The sequence below is a fragment of the Salmo salar genome, chromosome ssa10, assembly GCF_905237065.1.
Source record: "Salmo salar chromosome ssa10, Ssal_v3.1, whole genome shotgun sequence".
Lineage (NCBI taxonomy): Eukaryota > Metazoa > Chordata > Actinopteri > Salmoniformes > Salmonidae > Salmo > Salmo salar.
The window spans coordinates 117,614,837-117,637,725 of NC_059451.1; the positions used below are offsets into that span (position 1 = coordinate 117,614,837).

The 22,889-nt window shown below is 46.3% G+C and overlaps 1 protein-coding gene across 1 annotated transcript in view; it reads left to right on the forward strand.

Annotated features, from left to right (window-relative positions):
* Nucleotides 1–4,100: 4,100 nt before the first annotated feature.
* Nucleotides 4,101–22,889, forward strand: part of LOC106561685 (FYVE, RhoGEF and PH domain-containing protein 6) — a 35,084-nt gene continuing 16,295 nt past the window's right edge. The window contains exons 1-11 of the mRNA XM_045688491.1: nt 4,101–4,383; nt 5,243–7,691; nt 9,216–9,354; nt 11,004–11,102; nt 12,463–12,614; nt 14,681–14,837; nt 15,025–15,112; nt 17,984–18,034; nt 18,248–18,306; nt 18,416–18,487; nt 19,181–19,249. Coding sequence (XP_045544447.1) covers nt 4,374–4,383; nt 5,243–7,691; nt 9,216–9,354; nt 11,004–11,102; nt 12,463–12,614; nt 14,681–14,837; nt 15,025–15,112; nt 17,984–18,034; nt 18,248–18,306; nt 18,416–18,487; nt 19,181–19,249 — 3,345 coding nt within the window. The 5' untranslated portion in view covers nt 4,101–4,373. The remainder of the gene's footprint in view (nt 4,384–5,242; nt 7,692–9,215; nt 9,355–11,003; nt 11,103–12,462; nt 12,615–14,680; nt 14,838–15,024; nt 15,113–17,983; nt 18,035–18,247; nt 18,307–18,415; nt 18,488–19,180; nt 19,250–22,889) is intronic.

The following is a 22,889-nucleotide window of genomic DNA, read 5'->3' on the forward strand; positions in this document are numbered from 1 at the left end:
TATTATGCAATTTACAAAGTCCTATGCAAAATTTGCTGCTAAATGTAAGTAATCACAAAGACTTATTCAACATTTTGTTATTTTACAGCCTGAATTCAAAGTGGATTAAATTTAAAAAATGTTGCTCACCCATTTACACACAATACACCATAATGACAAAGTGAAAACATGTTTTTAGAAATATTAGCAAATTTATTGAAAATGAAATACAACAATATCTAATTTACACAAGTATTCACACCCCTGAGTCAATGCATGTTAGAATCACATTTGGCAGCGATTACAGCTGTGAATCTTTCTGGGTAAATCTCTAAGAGCTTTCCACACCTGGATTGTACAATATTTGCACATTATAATTTTTTTAATTAAAGTTGGTTGTTGACCTTTGATAGACACCCATTTTCATGTCTTGCCATACATTTTCAAGCTGATTTAAGTCAAAACTGTAACTAGGCCACTCAGGAACATTCACTGTCTTCTTGGTAAGCAACTCCAGTGTATACCTTGTGTTTAAGTTTATTGTCCTGCTGAAAGGTGAATTTGTCTCCCAGTGTCTGTTGGAAAGCAGACTGAACCAGGTGTTCCTCTAGGATTTTGCCTGTGCTTAGCTCTATTTCCTTAGTCCTCCCTAGTCCTTGCCGATGACAAGCATACCCATAACATGATGCAGCCACCACCATGTGTCACGTCCTGACCAGTAGAGAGTGTAGTTGGGTCAGGACGTGGCAGAAAAAGAGTGTGTTTTGATTGTTTCGTTGATTTTGGCCGTGTGACTTCCAATCAGGCACAGCTGTAGAGGGTTGTGGCTGATTGGGAGTCACACATAAGTTGCCTACGTTTCCTTTGTGTTTCGTGGGTAATTGTTCTTGTCACAGTGGTTGCACCTGACAGGACTGTGTTGGCTGTCAGTTTTCCTTGTTTTGTGTAGTTGTAAAGTGTTCGTGTGATTAAATATGACGAACCCTAACTCCGCCGCATTTTGGTCCACTTCTTCCTCAGACAGCCGTTACACCATGCTTGAAAATATGATGTGGTACTCAGTGATGTGTTAGATTTGCCACAAACATAAGGCTTTGTATTCAGGACATAAAGTTAATTCCTTTGCCAATTTTTTGCAGTTTTACCTTAGTGCCATGTTGCAAACAGGATACATGTTTTGGAATATTTTTTTCCTGTACTGACTTCCTTCTTTTCACTGTCATTTAGGTTATTATTGTGGAGTAACTACAATGTTGTTGATCCATCCTCAGTTTTCTCCTATCACAGCCATTAAACTCTGTAACTGTTTTAAAATCACCATTGGCTTCATGGTGAAATCCCTGAGCAGTTTTCTTACTCTCCGGCATCTGAGTTAGGAAGGACGCCTGTATCTTTGTAGTGACCGGGGTGTATTGATACACCATCCAAAGTGTAATTTATAACTTTCTACGCTCAAAGGGATATTCAATGTATGCTTAAAAAAAACAAAATGTGGTCTACAATAGGTGTCCTTCTTTGTGAGGCATTGTAAAATCTCCGTTGTGTTTGTGGTTGAATCTGTGTTTGAAATTGTTAAACACTATTATTGAACACAGAGTGAGTCCATGCAACTTATTATGTAACTATATTAAGTACATTTTTACTCCTGAACTTATTTAGACTTGACAAAGTTGTTGAATACTTATTGACTCAAGACATTTCAGCTTTTCATTTTTAATGAATTGGTAAACATTTCTAAAAATAATAATTCCACTTTGACATTATGGGGTATTGTGTGTAGGCCAGTGACACAAAATGTCAATGTAGTCCATTTTAAATTCAGGCTGTAACACAACAACGTGTGGAAGAGGTCAAGGGGTATGAATACTTTCTGAAGGCGCTGTAATTGTAGGTTATAGTCTATATAAAGATGAATATCTGAGAGCCCTCCAAACCTTCTGGTAGTGATCATATATTTAGACTAATTCAACTAACTGTTGTAGATTTAGGTTCTTTTTCTGAGACTTGTATTTGAATATCAATGACAAATAGTTTCCTTTTAGGTGAAACTCTATATACACTGCTCAAAAAAATAAAGGGAACTTAAACAACACAATGTAACTCCAAGTCAATCACACTTCTGTGAAATCAAACTGTCCACTTAGGAAGCAACACTGATTAACAATACATTTCACATGCTGTTGTGCAAATGGAATAGACAACAGTTGGAAATTATAGGCAATCAGCATGACACCCCCAATAAAGGAGTGGTTCTGCAGGTGGGGACCACAGACCACTTCTCAGTTCCTATGCTTCCTGGCTGATGTTTTGGTCACTTTTGAATGCTGGCAGTGCTTTCACTCTAGTGGTAGCATGAGACGGAGTCTACAACCCACACAAGTGGCTCAGGTAGTGCAGCTCATCCAGGATGGCACATCAATGCGAGCTGTGGCAAGAAGGTTTGCTGTGTCTGTCAGCGTAGTGTCCAGAGCATGGAGGCGCTACCAGGAGACAGGTCAGTACATCAGGAGACGTGGAGGAGGCCGTAGGAGGGCAACAACCCAGCAGCAGGACCGCTACCTCCGCCTTTGTGCAAGGAGGAGCAGGAGAAGCACTGCCAGAGCCCTGCAAAATGACCTCCAGCAGGCCACAAATGTGCATGTGTCTGCTCAAACGGTCAGAAACAGACTCCATGAGGGTGGTATGAGGGCCCGACGTCCACAGGTGGGGGTTGTGCTTACAGCCCAACACCGTGCAGGACGTTTGGCATTTGCCAGAGAACACCAAGATTGGCAAATTCGCCACTGGCGCCCTGTGCTCTTCACAGATGAAAGCAGGTTCACACTGAGCACGTGACAGACGTGACAGAGTCTGGAGACGCTGTGGAGAACGTTCTGCTGCCTGCAACATCCTCCAGCACGACCGGTTTGGCGGTGGGTCAGTCATGGTGTGGGGTGGCATTTCTTTGGGGGGCCGCACAGCCCTCCATGTGCTCGCCAGAGGAAGCCTGACTGCCATTAGGTACCGAGATGAGATCCTCAGACCCCTTGTGAGACCATATGCTGGTGCGGTTGGCCCTGGGTTGCTCCTAATGCAAGACAATGCTAGACCTCATGTGGCTGGAGTGTGTCAGCAGTTCCTGCAAGAGGAAGGCATTGATGCTATGGACTGGCCCGCCCGTTCCCCAGACCTGAATCCAATTGAGCACATCTGGGACATCATGTCTCGCTCCATCCACCAACGCCACGTTGCACCACAGACTGTCCAGGAGTTGGCGGATGCTTTAGTCCAGGTCTGGGAGGAGATCCCTCAGGAGACCATCCGCCACCTCATCAGGAGCATGCCCAGGCGTTGTAGGGAGGTCACACAGGCACGTGGAGGCCACACACACTATTGAGCCTCATTTTGACTTGTTTTAAGGACATTACATCAAAGTTGGATCAGCCTGTAGTGTGGTTTTCCACTTTAATTTTGCGTGTGAGTCCAAATCCAGACCTCCATGGGTTGATAAATTGGATTTCCATTGATTATTTTTGTGTGATTTTGTTGTCAGCACATTCAACTATGTAAAGAAAAAAGTGTTTAATAAGATTATTTCATTCATTCAGATCTAGGATGTGTTATTTTAGTGTTCCCTTTATTTTTTTGAGCAGTATATATATATATATATATATATATATACGAGATTTGACTACCTCCACTATTTGGAAAAGTTGGTATATTCAATAAACGACCAAAAAGGACTATTTTCAGCACAGGTTTGCCTGCTACATACATTTTTGGACTTATAAATGAAGGATATGTACCCAAGGATTCTTGACGAATATAACTTCGAAAAATGCCTCATGATCTTAGTTCAACTGTCCTACCCCATCAGAACCCCAAATTGAAGCTGGTTTTACTCCAACGTTTGTAAACAAAGTAAATGTAAACAAACAATATATCGCCTCAGAACACGGTTAAGACTGTAACTGTGATATCATGGATGGTCAGTCCTCGCATCCATAGTTGTCAATGAATTTGTGAGTAGTTTCATTTCTTCAGCCCAATCACTCAGCTTTTTAACAGGAACAAGGGCGGGACAACGTTTAGTTATTGTTTCAAGTGCTGATTGGTGCTTTCAGAGACCCCTAGTGGACATTGTGTGAACGACCAGCAATAAACTCATCACAGTTGATCACATCGCGGTGGATCACTACATCGTGACTGTTGTCTGTTCAAGATCAAATGTAGAAATTTTACTTAATCTTTAATTAAAGGGCAGATCGCAAGATTAATTACACAGTTTTGACGCCACACTTGAGTGTTGACAATGGGTCTCAAGGAAGAATGAAGAAAGCCAGCGGTTTCCCTGGGTTGAGTTGAAAGATTTTGAGAAGCCGGAGGAGTGTGATTGTGCGGCAGGATTCATTGTCATGAGCGCAGGTTTGTTGACTGGCACAAAGTTGATGAGAAGTGTCAATCGATGTCGTTTGGGTTTGTCACAATTTGTAAAGCAAGCTTCATTTACCTGTGTAGGGAATAGACATTACACAAACCTATACATTCGTTTAATATTGTTATTTAAACGATGCTAAATTTGGGATTAAAATCTATTTTATTTGGTATGAAGTAATAATTGAAGCGGTTTGGTGGCTCCAATACACTAGGCTAGTGTTTATTGTCGTCGTGCCTGGAGCATTGGATTGGTCCAGTTGACCTAAGAATGGATCTAGACTAGAGGGAATTTCCACCATATTTCTTACATCAGTCCGTTTCTTTTAAATCCATGAAGAAAAGTGAGCAAGTGCACATTTAGGGCAGACTGGTAGAGAATTGGGATACATTCTACTCCGTCTACGTGACCATTCAGCAGTCGCGCGACCCAGCACCAGCTCCATACTCCCCTTCCTAGTAATCCCCACCGCTGCTTTGTTGGCTGGCCCATTAATATGATTACTGTACTGTTGAGGTGTGTGTGTGTGTGTGTGTGTGTGTGTGTGTGTGTGTGTGTGTGTGTTGGGGGGGGAACAACAGTCATGTGATATACCTGGTATTTCAACCCCTCTGAGTGGTGGTGGTACTTGGTGAAGGACCTATGTGATCAACAGGACACAAAACCCATTAACCTTTATTATTTTACAGTTTCAGTATTTTCTTATACTTGAATAATCTTGAGAATTTTACCTCTTTACTTTCATTTATGAGTGCTTGATGTCTAGATGATGGTGCCACTTTCTAACACCTGTTTCATTTCTCTCTCTCTCTCTCTCTCTCTCTCTCTCCCCTCTCTCGCTCTCTCCAGGCATGCAGAAACCACCGGTTGCCCCCAAACCAAAGACTGCCCAGCCACAGAGGCCAGGGCCCTCCCTCTCCTCGACCCCCAAACGAGATGGCCTCTCTCAGGCTTCCCTCTGTACACCAAAGACGGTTAAACCAGCTCTGGCCCCTAAACCACCATGCCTACCCAAACCATGCCTACCCAAACCATGCCTACCTGCCGCCGTGGAGTCCAAACCACCATGCCTACCCAAACCATGCCTCCCCTCCGCTATGGAGTCTAAACCTCTTTCCTCAAAGACTGTGCATCACCATCAGACTTATTCTCAGAGACCATCAGAGATGTCTACAAGTATAGGTCTTCTGAAGTCCAGGAATACAATACCTGATTGGGATTATATTATTCCTATCTGTCTGTGTAGCCAGAAGAACTGTCTGTGTGTTGGGAACAGTATCAGAACAGATACAGTGATTAACACAATTCATAAAGACTTGAAAACATTGCATAACAATTGCAAAACGGAGGAATCTAGAATAAAACCTGTTCTCAGATCTCAATCTGGAGTGAACAAAGGGGTCAACAACAACAGTCTACCAGACATTTGCGTACAGGTTGTGTTTCTGTCCACCAATAACCACCTCTTAAACCCGAAACAGAACTTCAACTCAGACATTGTGACGCCATCATCACGCCCTGACATAAAGCGCCCTCTTCCTCAGAGAACGCATAGCAATGAAGCCAACGGTAACGTCGTCACCACCTCCTCCTCTAATGCCATTGGTCATGGAGAACAGGAAGACCCCACCAGCTCCACAGGGATTGGCAGAGACACTGGCACATCAAATCAGAACCCAGCTGCCCCTAGGAAGCCCCTCCCTGTCCCCGTACCACGGAAACCCAGGAAGTCTGCTCTGGTTGGACAGGAAGTCCCAGAGGAGGGGAGGCAAGGGAGGGAAACGACTGTCAAAAAGGTGTCACTGGAGAGGAAGAGCAGCCCATCTCTGTCTGTCAACACACCTGCTTCTCGGGCACACAACATCGCAGAAAGTCCTGCCAGTACAAATGATAGCTGGGAGGGTCTCCCATCCTCCAGGACACCCAGCCCACCACCTGTTCCTGCTCCCCCTCCCAGAAAGGAAGCCTTTCTTTCTGAACCTGAGAGAGGAGCACTGACCTCCTCTCAGCACCTCCTCCCCACCTCCTCCCCTCTGCACCTCCTCCCCACCTCCTCCTCTGCCTCCTCCCCTCTGCACCTCCTCCCCACCTCCTCCTCTCAGCACCTCCTCCCCACCTCCTCCCCTCTGCACCTCCTCCCCTCCTCTTCCTGTCTACACCTCCCTCAGGATGTAGAGGAGGAAGAGCTGAGATGGGTGGATGACGGTGTCTATGAACTGGAGTGTTCAGTGGACAAGGAAGAGGAGGAGGAGGAAGGGAGGAATGAAGAGGAGGAGATCCATGGTGAGATTAGTTGTCATCCTCTCTCAACCAGTCTTTCCAACCAGCTGGAGCTCAGCTCCAACTGCCACTTTCCCCTCACCTTAACAACCACTGGGAGTTACAAAGAAAACGCGAGTGCTCAAAACAAGATGGCCAGCTTCCCCAAGAAACCGCAGAGACGCAGCTCCCCAGCAGCATGGGTACTGAAGAATGAACTGTCAGAAGAGAGAGAAGTGGAGGAACGAAAGACTTCCGATTGTGACGATGATGGAGGTGCCCTCACCAAGGCCACGAAAGCTATGAGAAAGCTCCCTGCAACCCCAGGAGAGGATAAACCAAAACGGAACAGCATCTTTCAGACGCTGGTGTCTCCTGTATCCCGTAAGAGGAGCACAGACAACACACAGACAAAGGGCAGCTTGCCAACAGATGAAACGCTGTCACCATCCAAGCCCTTTTGCTCCGGCCTGGGGAAACTGAAGGCCAAGTCCTTCTCCTCTGCCGACCTGACCCCCTCTGAGGGACAGAAACGGAACTCTTTCCGGAGGCTTCTCGATCTGAAACTCTCTGTCAAGATGCTGCCCAAGCTGCTAGCCAAGGGAGGCCAGTCTCTAGACGGCACTGCAGCTGAGGCAGAACAATATGAGGATGATATATTCCAAGAGAGTGGCGTCTGTTTCCAGGAACTTGTGGGCATTCGGATGGGGGACGCCCACAACTTCTCCTGTCCCCAGCTGGGGGTGATCAGGGTTGGGGCGGAGCAGAGCGTGGACGGAGATGAGATCCACTACCCCGGAGCGGAGCAGGCTGTGGAGTATGAAAATGTACCCTATTACGAGGCGATACCTGAGTATTTTAACCAGCCTGTTGGACTAGGATTACGGGGGAGTGAGCTGGGAGTGGGTACACCACCGGAGCAGTCGGAGTGCCACAACCACCTGTATGATGATACCAATATCTACGAGGAACAGGAGCCATACCATCCCCTGAAGAGACGCAGTGAACAACAACTGAACCAGCACAGCAGCACTGAGAGGTATTCATTCTTCTTATTGTCTGGGTGGGAAGACTGGTACTAAAGCATGTTCTGTCTCAGCAGCACACCTTTCATAGGTTGGTGGTTATTCAAATCAAAGTTTATTTGTCACGTGTGCCTAATAGAACAGATGTAGACCTTACAGTGAAATGCTTACTTACAGGCTCTAACCAATAGTGCAAAAAAAGGTATTAGGTGAACAAAAAGACAGGCTATATACATTCTTGTATGTGTTATGAAAAGTAGTTCAATACAAAAGGGGGGGGCGACTCATATAGTATTCTCAATAAATCAAAGTCTTCAGGTGAAAAATATCACCTGAAAAGCAGGGCTTTGTAGGAGTGATTCTGAGTCATGACAGTCTAAGGGGAAGTATGCTCAGTATGTAGTGTTAATGGAAACGTCAGTCTGGTGAGCTGGCACTAGATTGGCACTAAAGCATGTTCAGGAGTGACACATCTTTCAGAGATTCACCAAAATATCCAGCTGCAGTGAGTTTAGTGTAATGAGGGATGTTGTTTGATGACCCTTCCCTTAGAAACATAAGCAACATTTCCGTACATTTAAATTTTTGTGGCAGTTACTTAGAGACTATAGTCTTGCATCACTGTCTCACTCTTTTAGAGGTTTGTTGTGACCATTTTACCACCTAGGTCTATTCTGTGCAGACTTTAAAGGTATGGTATCATGTTATCGGTAGTTCAACGACAGGCACTAAAAATGGTCTGTCTAAAAATCAGTTGGCGTTTGAAAAATGTTTACTGTGTTCTGTGCCTTGAACCAATGGCTTAGTGTTTAAGTCAGTGCTGCTCACTTCTACAAAACAGCCATAGAAGCATCTCTACTGTAAACAGGGTATATTGCCTCAGTATTCACAGAGAAGGAGACTACATCAGGTTTTTGCTGTGGCCCAGTTCTAACCAAATCCTACCGGCCCCTATCAAGAGTTCTGCCTAGCCTTTTGCTAGGGGTTAGGATTAGGGTAGAGTTTACCGGTTTGGAACCAGGGCTCTCTAATGTTTGGGTTGACCTGTGGCTTACACCTATCCAAACCTTTCATTTCCTCAAGTTCAAGCAGCTAGGAGTAGGGAGGAGTGACTGGTTTGGAACAAAGTCCTTTGTTATGTTTGGGTTGGCAGCAGAGGTGGCATCTAGCCAAACCCCTCAACTGACCCACGGCATTGCTTTTTGTCTTGCTCTTCTATGGTTGAAGGATTGACTAGTAAAATGTGTTTTCCCTGGTCGGTCTCTATTTATTGTGTGTTCGCTGCAGGACATGGTGGAATACTACTGGACATGATGATGATGATGATGATGCTTCTTCAGTTAAAAAGACCCCCCCCATGATAAATGATATGCTTAATCAGGCGTTTTACTAATCTCACTTTGTTACTAACCTCACTTCCCCAGTTCCCTTCTCTCCCTCTTTCACATTTCTACACTTTAAGGTTACACTCTGTTTTCCCACCCCTTCTTTCCCATAGGTGTGAGACTGTGAGTTTCAGGATGTTTCTGTTCCAACAGGAGTTCTATAGATGAGGATGTTGGCCTGCTAGATGAAGGTCAGTCGGATGAGGACGTCATGGTTCAGAGTTCGAATGAAGAGGATGATGAGAGTTCCTCCTCTAGCAAAGGAGAACCTGAGAAGCCTGAGGAGAGGGAGGTGAGACACTGAGAAGCCTGAGGAGAGGGAGGTGAGACGCTGAGGAGAGGGAGGTGAGATGCTGAGAAGCCTGAGGAGAGGGAGGTGAGACACTGAGAAGCCTGAGGAGAGGGAGGTGAGACGCTGAGGAGAGGGAGGTGAGATGCTGAGAAGCCTGAGGAGAGGGAGGTGAGACACTGAGGAGAGGGAGGTGAGACGCTGAGAAGCCTGAGGAGAGGGAGGTGAGACACTGAGGAGAGGGAGGTGAGACACTGAGAAGCCTGAGGAGAGGGAGGTGAGACGCTGAGGAGAGGGAGGTGAGACACTGAGAAGCCTGAGGAGAGGGAGGTGAGACGCTGAGGAGAGGGAGGTGAGATGCTGAGGAGAGGGAGGTGAGACACTGAGAAGCCTGAGGAGAGGGAGGTGAGACACTGAGAAGCCTGAGGAGAGGGAGGTGAGACACTGAGGAGAGGGAGGTGAGATGCTGAGAAGCCTGAGGAGAGGGAGGTGAGACACTGAGGAGAGGGAGGTGAGATGCTGAGAAGCCTGAGGAGAGGGAGGTGAGACACTGAGGAGAGGGAGGTGAGATGCTGAGAAGCCTGAGGAGAGGGAGGTGAGACACTGAGAAGCCTGTGGAGAGGGAGGTGAGACACTGAGGAGAGGGAGGTGAGACGCTGAGGAGAGGGAGGTGAGATGCTGAGAAGCCTGAGGAGAGGGAGGTGAGACACTGAGGAGAGGGAGGTGAGATGCTGAGAAGCCTGAGGAGAGGGAGGTGAGACACTGAGGAGAGGGAGGTGAGATGCTGAGAAGCCTGAGGAGAGGGAGGTGAGACACTGAGAAGCCTGTGGAGAGGGAGGTGAGACACTGAGGAGAGGGAGGTGAGATGCTGAGAAGCCTGAGGAGAGGGAGGTGAGACACTGAGGAGAGGGAGGTGAGATGCTGAGAAGCCTGAGGAGAGGGAGGTGAGACACTGAGGAGAGGGAGGTGAGATGCTGAGAAGCCTGAGGAGAGGGAGGTGAGACACTGAGAAGCCTGTGGAGAGGGAGGTGAGACACTGAGGAGGGGGAGGTGAGACGCTGAGGAGAGGGAGGTGAGATGCTGAGAAGCCTGAGGAGAGGGAGGTGAGACACTGAGGAGAGGGAGGTGAGATGCTGAGAAGCCTGAGGAGAGGGAGGTGAGACACTGAGGAGAGGGAGGTGAGATGCTGAGAAGCCTGAGGAGAGGGAGGTGAGACACTGAGGAGAGGGAGGTGAGATGCTGAGAAGCCTGAGGAGAGGGAGGTGAGACACTGAGGAGAGGGAGGTGAGACACTGAGAAGCCTGAGGAGAGGGAGATGAGATGCTGAGATGCCTGAGGAGAGGGAAGTGAGATGCTGAGAAGCCTGAGGAGAGGGAGGTGAGACACTGAGGAGAGGGAGGTGAGATTCTGAGAAGCCTGAGGAGAGGGAGGTGAGACACTGAGGAGAGGGAGGTGAGATGCTGAGAAGCCTGAGGAGAGGGAGGTGAGATGCTGTGAATGTGCCACTTAGCAGACGTTTCTACGTTTGTAAAGGGACTTACGGTAACAGTGACACATGCATTTCTAAGATCTGATCCCTGAGAGTATTAAACCAAAAACCTTGGTGAAATGTAGTGATTTACTTGACGTGTTTGTACCTGTGTCCGTGCCAGGCTGGCAGTGGTGCCAAGCGGAACAAGATAGTCCACATCGCCAGAGAGATCATGAGCTCCGAGAATGTATTTGTCAACGTCCTGAAGCTTCTCCATATCGTGAGTATTCTGGCACTTATCCCCTCTCTACATATTTGATAGCCTATTGTTGTTGTTGTATGAAGCCATCTTATTCTCCAGTCCTGTGGGTTGTTTTTTTTTCTGTACTGTATACTGTCCCGTATGTTCTCCAGACTGCTCCATGTGTGTTTGATTATGCTAACCACTGAACCACACCCCTCCATGAGGAACACACTGGGCCTTTCTGGGTCTGGTACACTACACCTCACTCCTCTCAGCCGCACGGCTTGCATCCCTGTTGGTTTCTCTAGGCCTCTCAGCGGTGGTGTGATCAACAGTGGTCAAAGAGAGATAGAGAGAGATAGAGAACATGCTCAGCTGGTCTGAGCTGGAGTCACTTAATGGTGTTTGTTGACTGTATGTTTTGGTCTTAACCAGTCCTTTTCTGGTTAGACCAAAATCTGAACAAATTGTAATAGTAAAATGGCTGACGTCAAGGTTCAGCTAGGGATTTTTCAAATTAGTTGCGCAAGACTAGTTTATTTTTTTGTCGTTGTTTACACATACAGTACATTCCAAGGACTAAGAGGTGGTAGGCCTGCACAGGAAACGAAGTGAGAGACTTATGCTGTAGGCTGTGCCACAGATGAACCATGACTGACTGAGTCACTATCTCTGAAACCACACGGTGGGGGAGGGACAGGAAGTTATGCTGTAGGCATGGGTTTGATTCAGCAATCAGCCCTTTTTAACCAAATCAGCAACACTTGTGTCCAGTGTAATAGAACATGTATTGGTTGGGGGGGGGGGGTGATGGGGCATATTGATATTCATATAGTGGAGCCGTGATTTGTTATTGGGGTGTCCTGTGCAGTTCACCTACCTCCCCCCCTCTACTTGAACCTTGACCCCCCCCCCATCTAAGCTAAGCAGTGTATTATGACTGTGAGCAGCAGATGTAAACTACAGGAGGTCCCTTCCACAGGGCCTGGGCCCCTTACAGCCAATCTGGTGCGGAATGTGTTGTAATCTGTAGTAAGCAGTTTCACTGCTGCCCTAGCTGTGCCTCATCCTCCCCTCCTGCTCCCCTCTACTCTTTAAGGACTGGGGGGGTGTGTGTGGGTGGGGGGGGGTTCCTGGTAACAGGGCTTTAATGGAAGACTGCTTGGTATAGAGGTCAAAGGTCGAGGATGACTCGTCCTTCAGATCTAAAGTGCACTGAAATGTTCAAAATGTAGAATGTTTGGTGTGGTTGGAGCCGAACACTTTTCTGTGTTCTCTAAAAAGAATAGTCACGATATACAGACTCATTCTGTCTGTGTCTGTGTGTGTGTGTCTGTGTGTGTCTGTGGTGTGTTGCCTGTCTGTCTCTCCCTCTGACACGTCCATCCCCCTACAGGACTTCCGTGATGCGGTGGCGAAAGCTTCTCGTCCGAGTGGGAAGCCCATTATAGAGGAGGCTATTCTGAACCAGATCCTGTACTACCTGCCCCAGCTCTATGAACTGAACCAGGACCTGCTCAGAGAGCTGGAGGACAGGGTCGCCCAGTGGTACAGTACTAGTTTAGATGTATATTATAGAGGAGGCTATTCTGATCCAGGACCTGCTCAGAGAGCTGGAGGACAGGGTCGCCCAGTGGTACAGTACTAGTTTAGATGTATATTATAGAGGAGGCTATTCTGATCCAGGACCTGCTCAGAGAGCTGGAGGACAGGGTCGCCCAGTGGTACAGTACTAGTTTAGATGTCTATTATAGAGGAGGCTATTCTGATCCAGGACCTGCTCAGAGAGCTGGAGGACAGGGTCGCCCAGTGGTACAGTACTAGTTTAGATGTCTATTATAGAGGAGGCTATTCTGATCCAGGACCTGCTCAGAGAGCTGGAGGACAGGGTCGCCCAGTGGTACAGTACTAGTTTAGATGTATATTATAGAGGAGGCTATTCTGATCCAGGACCTGCTCAGAGAGCTGGAGGACAGGGTCGCCCAGTGGTACAGTACTAGTTTAGATGTATATTATAGAGGAGGCTATTCTGATCCAGGACCTGCTCAGAGAGCTGGAGGACAGGGTCGCCCAGTGGTACAGTACTAGTTTAGATGTATATTATAGAGGAGGCTATTCTGATCCAGGACCTGCTCAGAGAGCTGGAGGACAGGGTCGCCCAGTGGTACAGTACTAGTTTAGATGTATATTATAGAGGAGGCTATTCTGATCCAGGACCTGCTCAGAGAGCTGGAGGACAGGGTCGCCCAGTGGTACAGTACTAGTTTAGATGTATATTATAGAGGAGGCTATTCTGATCCAGGACCTGCTCAGAGAGCTGGAGGACAGGGTCGCCCAGTGGTACAGTACTAGTTTAGATGTATATTATAGAGGAGGCTATTCTGATCCAGGACCTGCTCAGAGAGCTGGAGGACAGGGTCGCCCAGTGGTCCGTACTAGTTTAGATGTCTATTATAGAGGAGGCTATTCTGATCCAGGACCTGCTCAGAGAGCTGGAGGACAGGGTCGCCCAGTGGTACAGTACTAGTTTAGATATCTATTATAGAGGAGGCTATTCTGATCCAGGACCTGCTCAGAGAGCTAGAGGACAGGGTCGCCCAGTGGTCCGTACTAGTTTAGATGTATATTATAGAGGAGGCTATTCTGATCCAGGACCTGCTCAGAGAGCTGGAGGACAGGGTCGCCCAGTGGTACAGTACTAGTTTAGATGTCTATTATAGAGGAGGCTATTCTGATCCAGGACCTGCTCAGAGAGCTGGAGGACAGGGTCGCCCAGTGGTACAGTACTAGTTTAGATGTATATTATAGAGGAGGCTATTCTGATCCAGGACCTGCTCAGAGAGCTGGAGGACAGGGTCGCCCAGTGGTACAGTACTAGTTTAGATGTCTATTATAGAGGAGGCTATTCTGATCCAGGACCTGCTCAGAGAGCTGGAGGACAGGGTCGCCCAGTGGTACAGTACTAGTTTAGATGTATATTATAGAGGAGGCTATTCTGATCCAGGACCTGCTCAGAGAGCTGGAGGACAGGGTCGCCCAGTGGTACCGTGCTAGTTTAGATGTATATTATAGAGGAGGCTATTCTGATCCAGGACCTGCTCAGAGAGCTGGAGGACAGGGTCGCCCAGTGGTACAGTACTAGTTTAGATGTATATTATAGAGGAGGCTATTCTGATCCAGGACCTGCTCAGAGAGCTGGAGGACAGGGTCGCCCAGTGGTACCGTGCCAACCTGAACCGATCTGTGCTGGAACGGACATTATGTTTTCGTATTGTCCTTTCCAGCAAGGTCCCAGTATCTGTAGCGGATGCATAACCAGGTCACCTCAGTACAGCTCATCTTGAATGAATCAATCTCTATGACCAGAGCCGCTACTAACTGATCTCCATCATCATCCCTTTAATTCATCACGACCTAGGAATTACACCAACATAAATCACTATCTATCAGTCCTGAGGTAAACCACACATCAAAATCTAATCACGCGGTAAATCTAAGCTTGACTGGCTAAATGTTGCATCTTTCACCAATACTGGGACAGCTCTAACTGTGATAAATCAGAGACTCCATCTCTCTCTCTCGCTCAATGTCTGAGCCTTTGTTTCATTGATCAGGGACAAACATGGTCGACTAGCGGACATCTTTGTGAAGAAAGGGCCTTATCTGAAGATGTATTCCACATACATCAGAGAGTTTGACAAGAATGTGGCCCTACTAGACGAGCATAGCAGGAAGAATCCAGCCTTCGCTGCAGTGGTGCGGGAATTTGAGGTAAACCGTCTCACTGGGTCAACCCGTTCTGGTGTGTTGTTTCTTGAAGTTGAAGGGGTTGTGTGTGTGTGTGTGTGTGTGTGTGTGTGTGTGTGTGTGTGTGTGTGTGTGTGTGTGTGTGTGACTTTCTGTCTGTGCGTGTGTGTCTGCTAGTGTGTGTTGTAAATAATGTTTTTCTGTGTCTCAGGCTGGTCCTCGCTGTGCCAGCCTGGCTCTGAGGCATTACCTGCTGAAGCCTGTTCAGAGGATCCCTCAATATCAGATGCTGCTCACAGGTAAACTGGTAATTATGGGCCGTGTTCCTGGACACAGTCCTGGACAATATCAGGATTAGACTATTAAAATGTGCACAGAGAGATGTAACAAGATTGCTAAATCATTGCATATAATTACAGTAAACAACTCCTCCCACCTTTTCATTGGTAAGACGAGCAAATTCAGGCATGACATGCCAGCAACAAATGCAGCCACTACACATCTAAGTATAACTGACCAAATCATGAAAGACAATCATTATTATTTTGAGTGTGGAAGAAGTGAAAAAATTGTTGTTTATCAACAATGACAAGCCACCTGGGTCTGACAACTTGGATGGAAAATGACTGAGGAGAGTAGCGGACTATATTGTCACTCCTATTTGCCATATTTTCAATTTAAGCCTACTAGAAAGTGTGTGCCCTCAGGCCTGGAGGAAAGCTAAAGTCATTCCACTACCTAAGAATAGTAAAGCCCCCTTTACTGGCTCAAATAGTCGACCAATCAGCCTGTTACCAACCCTTAGTAAACTTCTGGGAAAAATGGTGTTTGACCAGATACAAACGCTATTTTACAGTAAACACATTGACAACAGACTTTCAGCACGCTTATAGGGAAGGACATTCAACAAGCACAGCACTTACACAAATGACATATGATTGGCTCAGAGAAATTGATGATAAAAAGATTGTGGGAGACGTTTTGTTAGACCCCAGTACGGCCTTTGACGTTATCGATCGTAGTCTGCTGGTGGAAAAACGTATATGTTATGGCTTTACACCCCCTGCTATATTGTGGATAAAGAGTTACCTGTCTAACAGAACACAGAGGGTGTTCTTTAATGGAAGCCTCTCCAACATAATCCAGGTAGAATCAGGAATTCCCCAGGGCAGCTGTCTAAACCCGTTACATTTTTCAATCTTTAATAATTACATGTCTCTAGCTTTGGGTAAAGCCAGTGTGTCTATGTATGCGGATGATTCAACACTATACACGTCAGCTACTACAGCGACTGAAATGACTGCAACACTTAACAAAGAGCTGCATTTAGTTTCAGAATGGGTGGCAAGGAATAAGTTAGTCCTGAATATTTCTAAAACTAAAAAGCATTGTATTTGGGACAAATCATTCACTAAACCCTAAACCTCAACTAAATCTTGTAATAAATAATGTGGAAATTGAGTAAGCTGAGGTGACTAAACTGCTTGGAGTAACCCTGGATTGTAAACTGTCATGGCCAAAACATATTGATACAACAGTAGCTAAAATGGGGAGAAGTCTGTCCATAATGAAGCACTGCTCTGCCTTCTTAACAGCACTATCAACAAGGCAGGTCCTACAGGCCTTAGATTTGTTGCACCTGAACTACTGTTCAGTCACCACATAGAGGGACTTAGGAACATTTATAATTGGCTCAGAACATTAATAATATGAATGTAAATCTCTCATGGCTCGAAGTGGAGGAGAGATTGACTTCATCACTACTTGTTTTTGTAAGACGTGTTGACATGCTGAATGCACAGAAATGTCTGTTTTTAAACTACTTGCATACAGCTTGGACACTTATGCATACCCCACAAGACATGCCACCAGAGGTCTCTTCACAGTCCCCAAGTCCAGAGCAGACTATGGCAGGTACACAGTACTACATAGAACCATGACTACATGGAACTCTATTCCACATCAAGTAACTGATGCCATCAGTAGAATCAGATGTAAAAAACAGATAAAAATACACCTTATGGAACAGCGGGGACTGTGAAGAGACACACACACACACACACACACACACACACACACACACACACACACACACACACAGATACACACACACACACACACACACAGGTACACACACACACACAGGTACACACACACACACAGGTACAGACACGCATACACACAGGTACAGACACGCATACACACAGGTACAGACACACACAGGTACAGACACGCATACACACAGGTACAGACACGCATACACACAGGTACAGACACGCATACACACAGGTACAGACACGCACACACACAGGTACAGACACGCACAGGTACAGACACGCATACACACAGGTACAGACACACACACACACAGGTACAGACACACACAGGTACAGACACACACACAGGTACAGACACACACACACACACACACACACACACACACACACACACACACACACACACACACACAGGTACAGACACACACACACACAGGTACAGACACGCATACACATGATAAGACACACACACGTACATATTGATTTTGTGTTGTAGATGTGTGGTAGTGGTGGAGCAGTGGCCTGAGGGAACACACTTAATATGTTGAAAAGTGTTATGAAATCAAATGTCATGTAATATTTTAAATTGTATATAACTGCCTTAATGGTGCTGGACCCCAGGAAGAGTAGCTGCTGGGATCCTTAATAAATACAAATTCTTTAAGGGAACTATGTGGATTTGTGAAGTACGTTAAATGGTGTCACATCGCCATCTACTGGTCAAAGATGTTCAAAACATGTAGAGAATTTTCCAGCTTCTCCTCAAGCCACTCATACTCAGATTTTGAAGCGTGGTCCAAATCTGATTTGATGACATAACGAGCTTTAACATGTCAGAGGGCTTAGCATCGCACGAGACTAATGTGAAAAAATGTCTTTCACCACACCACTCTTGTATAATTCCATTTCACAAGCACCTTTTTGGTTGTTGTATATCAGGATTTTCACAGTCCATTTACATTACAGGAATTTCCTATACAATTCAAGGCACTTGTCCTGTGTAGTAACAAAGGCACCTGTATTGACCTATTGAACTGCCAATTGGCCGTTCCTGGTGTAGTATCATTGGATAGAGTATATTTTTATGTTCTCTAAAATGGTGTGTCATTTCAGACTACCTGAAGAACCTGTCTCCAGACTCGGCGGATTACAAAGACACACAAGGTAAAGCAAAACACTTGGTATCATAGTCAAGGATGTCCTCTGCATAAAATCACTCTAAGACTTATTCCCCTCAACAGCACAGGGTCTCAACATTTATTGTAGAGAGCACGACAAACGTAGTAGCTGTAATAGACGGAAGTGAACCAGGAAGTCTGGGGTATTAAATGTGTTATACTAGTAGCCTAATCCCTATATCTCCGTATCCACCCACAGCTGCTCTGGGCATCGTGAAGGAGGTGGCCAACCATGCCAATGACATCATGAAACAGGGGGTGAGATAAAACATAATAATTTTACTCATCTTTTTAATCCACTGCCTTTATGACTATAGTTGTGGTGGAATATTCACTCTTTTTGTTTTTTGGTCCTCTTTTCTCTCAGGATAACTTCCAGAAGCTGATTCAGGTTCAGTGCCGTCTGAACGGACACCATGAGATTGTCCTGCCTGGGAGGGTGGGTATCAGCAGGGACGTCCCTGGCTCACTGATAGGAATTTGGGTTCTTCATTGATTATGAATTAGCTTCTAAAGAGTTATGGCACTGGTGTCTGATGTGTGGTGTGTTACTGAAAGGGTTAAATCACTGGTGTGTGATGTGTGGTGTGTTACTGAAAGGGTTAAAACACTGGTGTGTGATGTGTGGTGTGTTACTGAAAGGGTTAAATCACTGGTGTCTGATGTGTGGTGTGTTACTGAAAGGGTTAAATCACTGGTGTGTGATGTGTGGTGTGTTACTGAAAGAGTTAAATCACTGGTGTCTGATGTGTGGTGTGTTACTGAAAGAGTTAAATCACTGGTGTCTGATGTGTTACTGAAAGAGTTAAATCACTGGTGTCTGATGTGTTACTGAAAGAGTTAAATCACTGGTGTCTGATGTGTTACTGAAAGAGTTAAATCACTGGTGTCTGATGTGTTACTGAAAGAGTTAAATCACTGGTGTCTGATGTGTTACTGAAAGAGTTAAATCACTGGTGTCTGATGTGTTACTGAAAGAGTTAAATCACTGGTGTCTGATGTGTTACTGAAAGAGTTAAATCACTGGTGTCTGATATGTTCCATGTGTTACTGAAAGAGTTAAATCACTGGTGTCTGGTGTGTTCCAGGTGTTACTGAAAGAGTTAAATCACTGGTGTCTGGTGTGTTCCAGGTGTTACTGAAAGAGGGTGTTCTGATGAAGCTCTCCAGGAAGGTCATGCAGCCCAGGATGTTCTTCCTGGTGAGTAGGAAACAAAATGAGCCTTTCTTAATTTGATAGGTTCAGATAGTGCCCTCTGATTCGTCCCTACTGAACACTACCCAGCTGTGTCTCCTTCCTTTCTCCCACCACATGTATCGGAGCATGTGATCTGATCATAGCCGCGGGAAGTACGGGTGCTTGAAAACATTTCCCCCCCCCACAAAACGACTCCTGTATGAGCAGACTAAAATAGTCATCAGCAGTGTGGGAAGAAAAGATTCTCTTTGCACCTCCACCCCATCTTTCCGCGGCCATAGGCCTGATACCAACAGGCTCAGAGACAGTTTCTCTCTACAAGCCATCAGACTGTATCAGAGCATGAGGCCTGATACCAACAGGCTCAGAGACAGTTTCTATCTACAAGCCATCAGACTGTATCAGAGCATGAGGCCTGATACCAACAGGCTCAGAGACAGTTTCTATCTACAAGCCATCAGACTGTATCAGAGCATGAGGCCTGATACCAACAGGCTCAGAGACAGTTTCTATCTACAAGCCATCAGACTGTATCAGAGCATGAGGCCTGATACCAACAGGCTCAGAGACAGTTTCTATCTACAAGCCATCAGACTGTATCAGAGCATGAGGCCTGATACCAACAGGCTCAGAGACAGTTTCTCTCTACAAGCCATCAGACTGTATCAGAGCATGAGGCCTGATACCAACAGGCTCAGAGACAGTTTCTCTCTACAAGCCATCAGACTGTATCAGAGCATGAGGCCTGATACCAACAGGCTCAGAGACAGTTTCTATCTACAAGCCATCAGACTGTATCAGAGCATGAGGCCTGATACCAACAGGCTCAGAGACAGTTTCTATCTACAAGCCATCAGACTGTATCAGAGCATGAGGCCTGATACCAACAGGCTCAGAGACAGTTTCTATCTACAAGCCATCAGACTGTATCAGAGCATGAGGCCTGATACCAACAGGCTCAGAGACAGTTTCTATCTACAAGCCATCAGACTGTATCAGAGCATGAGGCCTGATACCAACAGGCTCAGAGACAGTTTCTATCTACAAGCCATCAGACTGTATCAGAGCATGAGGCCTGATACCAACAGGCTCAGAGACAGTTTCTATCTACAAGCCATCAGACTGTATCAGAGCATGAGGCCTGATACCAACAGGCTCAGAGACAGTTTCTCTCTACAAGCCATCAGACTGTATCAGAGCATGAGGCCTGATACCAACAGGCTCAGAGACAGTTTCTCTCTACAAGCCATCAGACTGTATCAGAGCATGAGGCCTGATACCAACAGGCTCAGAGACAGTTTCTATCTACAAGCCATCAGACTGTATCAGAGCATGAGGCCTGATACCAACAGGCTCAGAGACAGTTTCTATCTACAAGCCATCAGACTGTATCAGAGCATGAGGCCTGATACCAACAGGCTCAGAGACAGTTTCTATCTACAAGCCATCAGACTGTATCAGAGCATGAGGCCTGATACCAACAGGCTCAGAGACAGTTTCTCTCTACAAGCCATCAGACTGTATCAGAGCATGAGGCCTGATACCAACAGGCTCAGAGACAGTTTCTATCTACAAGCCATCAGACTGTATCAGAGCATGAGGCCTGATACCAACAGGCTCAGAGACAGTTTCTCTCTACAAGCCATCAGACTGTATCAGAGCATGAGGCCTGATACCAACAGGCTCAGAGACAGTTTCTCTCTACAAGCCATCAGACTGTATCAGAGCATGAGGCCTGATACCAACAGGCTCAGAGACAGTTTCTCTCTACAAGCCATCAGACTGTATCAGAGCATGAGGCCTGATACCAACAGGCTCAGAGACAGTTTCTCTCTACAAGCCATCAGACTACTGAACACTTGAACTGCACTAACCACCTGCTCTGACTCTCCACACCTTAGCACACATGCACTCACTAACATACAAACACATATACACACTACACTACAACACACACTACACTACACTACACCACACACACTGAGTATACCAAACATTAGGAACACCTCCCCTTTTGCCCTCAGAACAGCCTCAATTCTTCGGGGCATGGACTTTACAAGGTGTCGAAAGCGTTCCACAGGGATGCTGGCCCATGTTGACTCCAGTGCTTCCCACAGTGGTGTCAAGTTGGCTGGATGTCCTTTGGGTGGTGGACCATTCTTGATATACACAGGAATCTGTTGTGTGAAAAAGCCTGCAGTTTTGCATTTCTTATCTCAAACCGGTGCGCCTGGCATCTACTACCATACTGTACCCCATTCAAAGGCACTTCACTTGCCCGTTCCCCCTTTGAATGGCACACATACACAATCCATGTCTCAAGGCTTAAAAATCCTTATTTAACTCGTTTCCTCCCCATCTACACTGATTTGAAGTTGGTTTTACAAGTGACATCAATAAGGGATCATAGCTTTCACCTGGATTCACCTGGTCAGTCTACAGTGCCTTTGGAAAGTATTCAGACCCCTTCACTTTTTCCACATTTTGTTACATTACAGCCTTATAAAATGGATTAAATTGTTGTTGTTTTTCAGCAATCTACACACAATACCCCATAATGACAAAGCGAAAACAGGTTTTTAGAAATGTGTGCGAATTTATATTTGCAAATGTATACAAGTATTCAGACCCTTTGCTATGAGACTTGAAATTGAGCTTAGGTGCATCCTGTTTCCATTGATCATCCTTGAGATGAGTCTACAACTTCATTGGACTCCACCTGTGGTAATTTCAATTGATTGGACAAGATTTGGAAAGGCTCACAACTGTCTATGTATGGTTCCACAGTTGACAGTGCATGTCAGAGCAAAAACCAAGCCATGATGTTGAAGGAATTGTCCGTAGAGCTCCGAGACAGGATTGTGTCGAGGCACAGATCTGGGGAAGGGTACCAAAAAATGTCTGCAGCATTGAAGGTCCCCAAGAACACAGTGGCCTCCATCATTCTTAAATGGAAGAAGTTTGGAACCACCAAGACACTTCCTAGAGCTGGCTGACCGGCCAAACTGAGCAATCGGGGGAGAATGGCCTTGGTCAGGGAGGTTACCAAGAACCCGATGGTCACTGACAAAGCGCCAGAGTTCCTCTGTGGAGATGGGAGAACCTTCCAGAAGGATAGCCATCTCTGCAGCACTCCACCAATCAGGCCTTTAGGGTAGAGTGGCCAGTAAAAGGCACATGACAGCCCGCTTGGAGTTTGCCAAAAGGCACCTAAAGATTCTCTGGTCTGATGAAACCAAGGTTGAACTCTTTGGCCTGAATGCCAAGCGTCACATCTGGAGGAAACCTGGCACCATCCCTAAGGTGAAGCATGGTGGTGGCAGCATCATGCTGTGGGGATGTTTTTCAGCGGCAGTGAGACTAGTCAGGATTGAGGCAAAACTGAAAGGAGCCAAGTACAGAGAAATTGATGATAGCCTGCTCCAGAGTGCTCAGGACCTCAGACTGGGGCGACGGTTCACCTTCCAACAGGACAACGACCCTAAGCACACAGCCAAGAGAATGCAGGAGTGGCTTCAGGACAAGTCTCTGAATGTCCTTGAGTGGCCCAGCCCGAGCCCGGCCTTGAACGCGAAAGAACATCTCTGGGAAGACCTGAAAATAGCTGTGCAGCAACACTCCCCATCCAACCTGACAGAGCTTG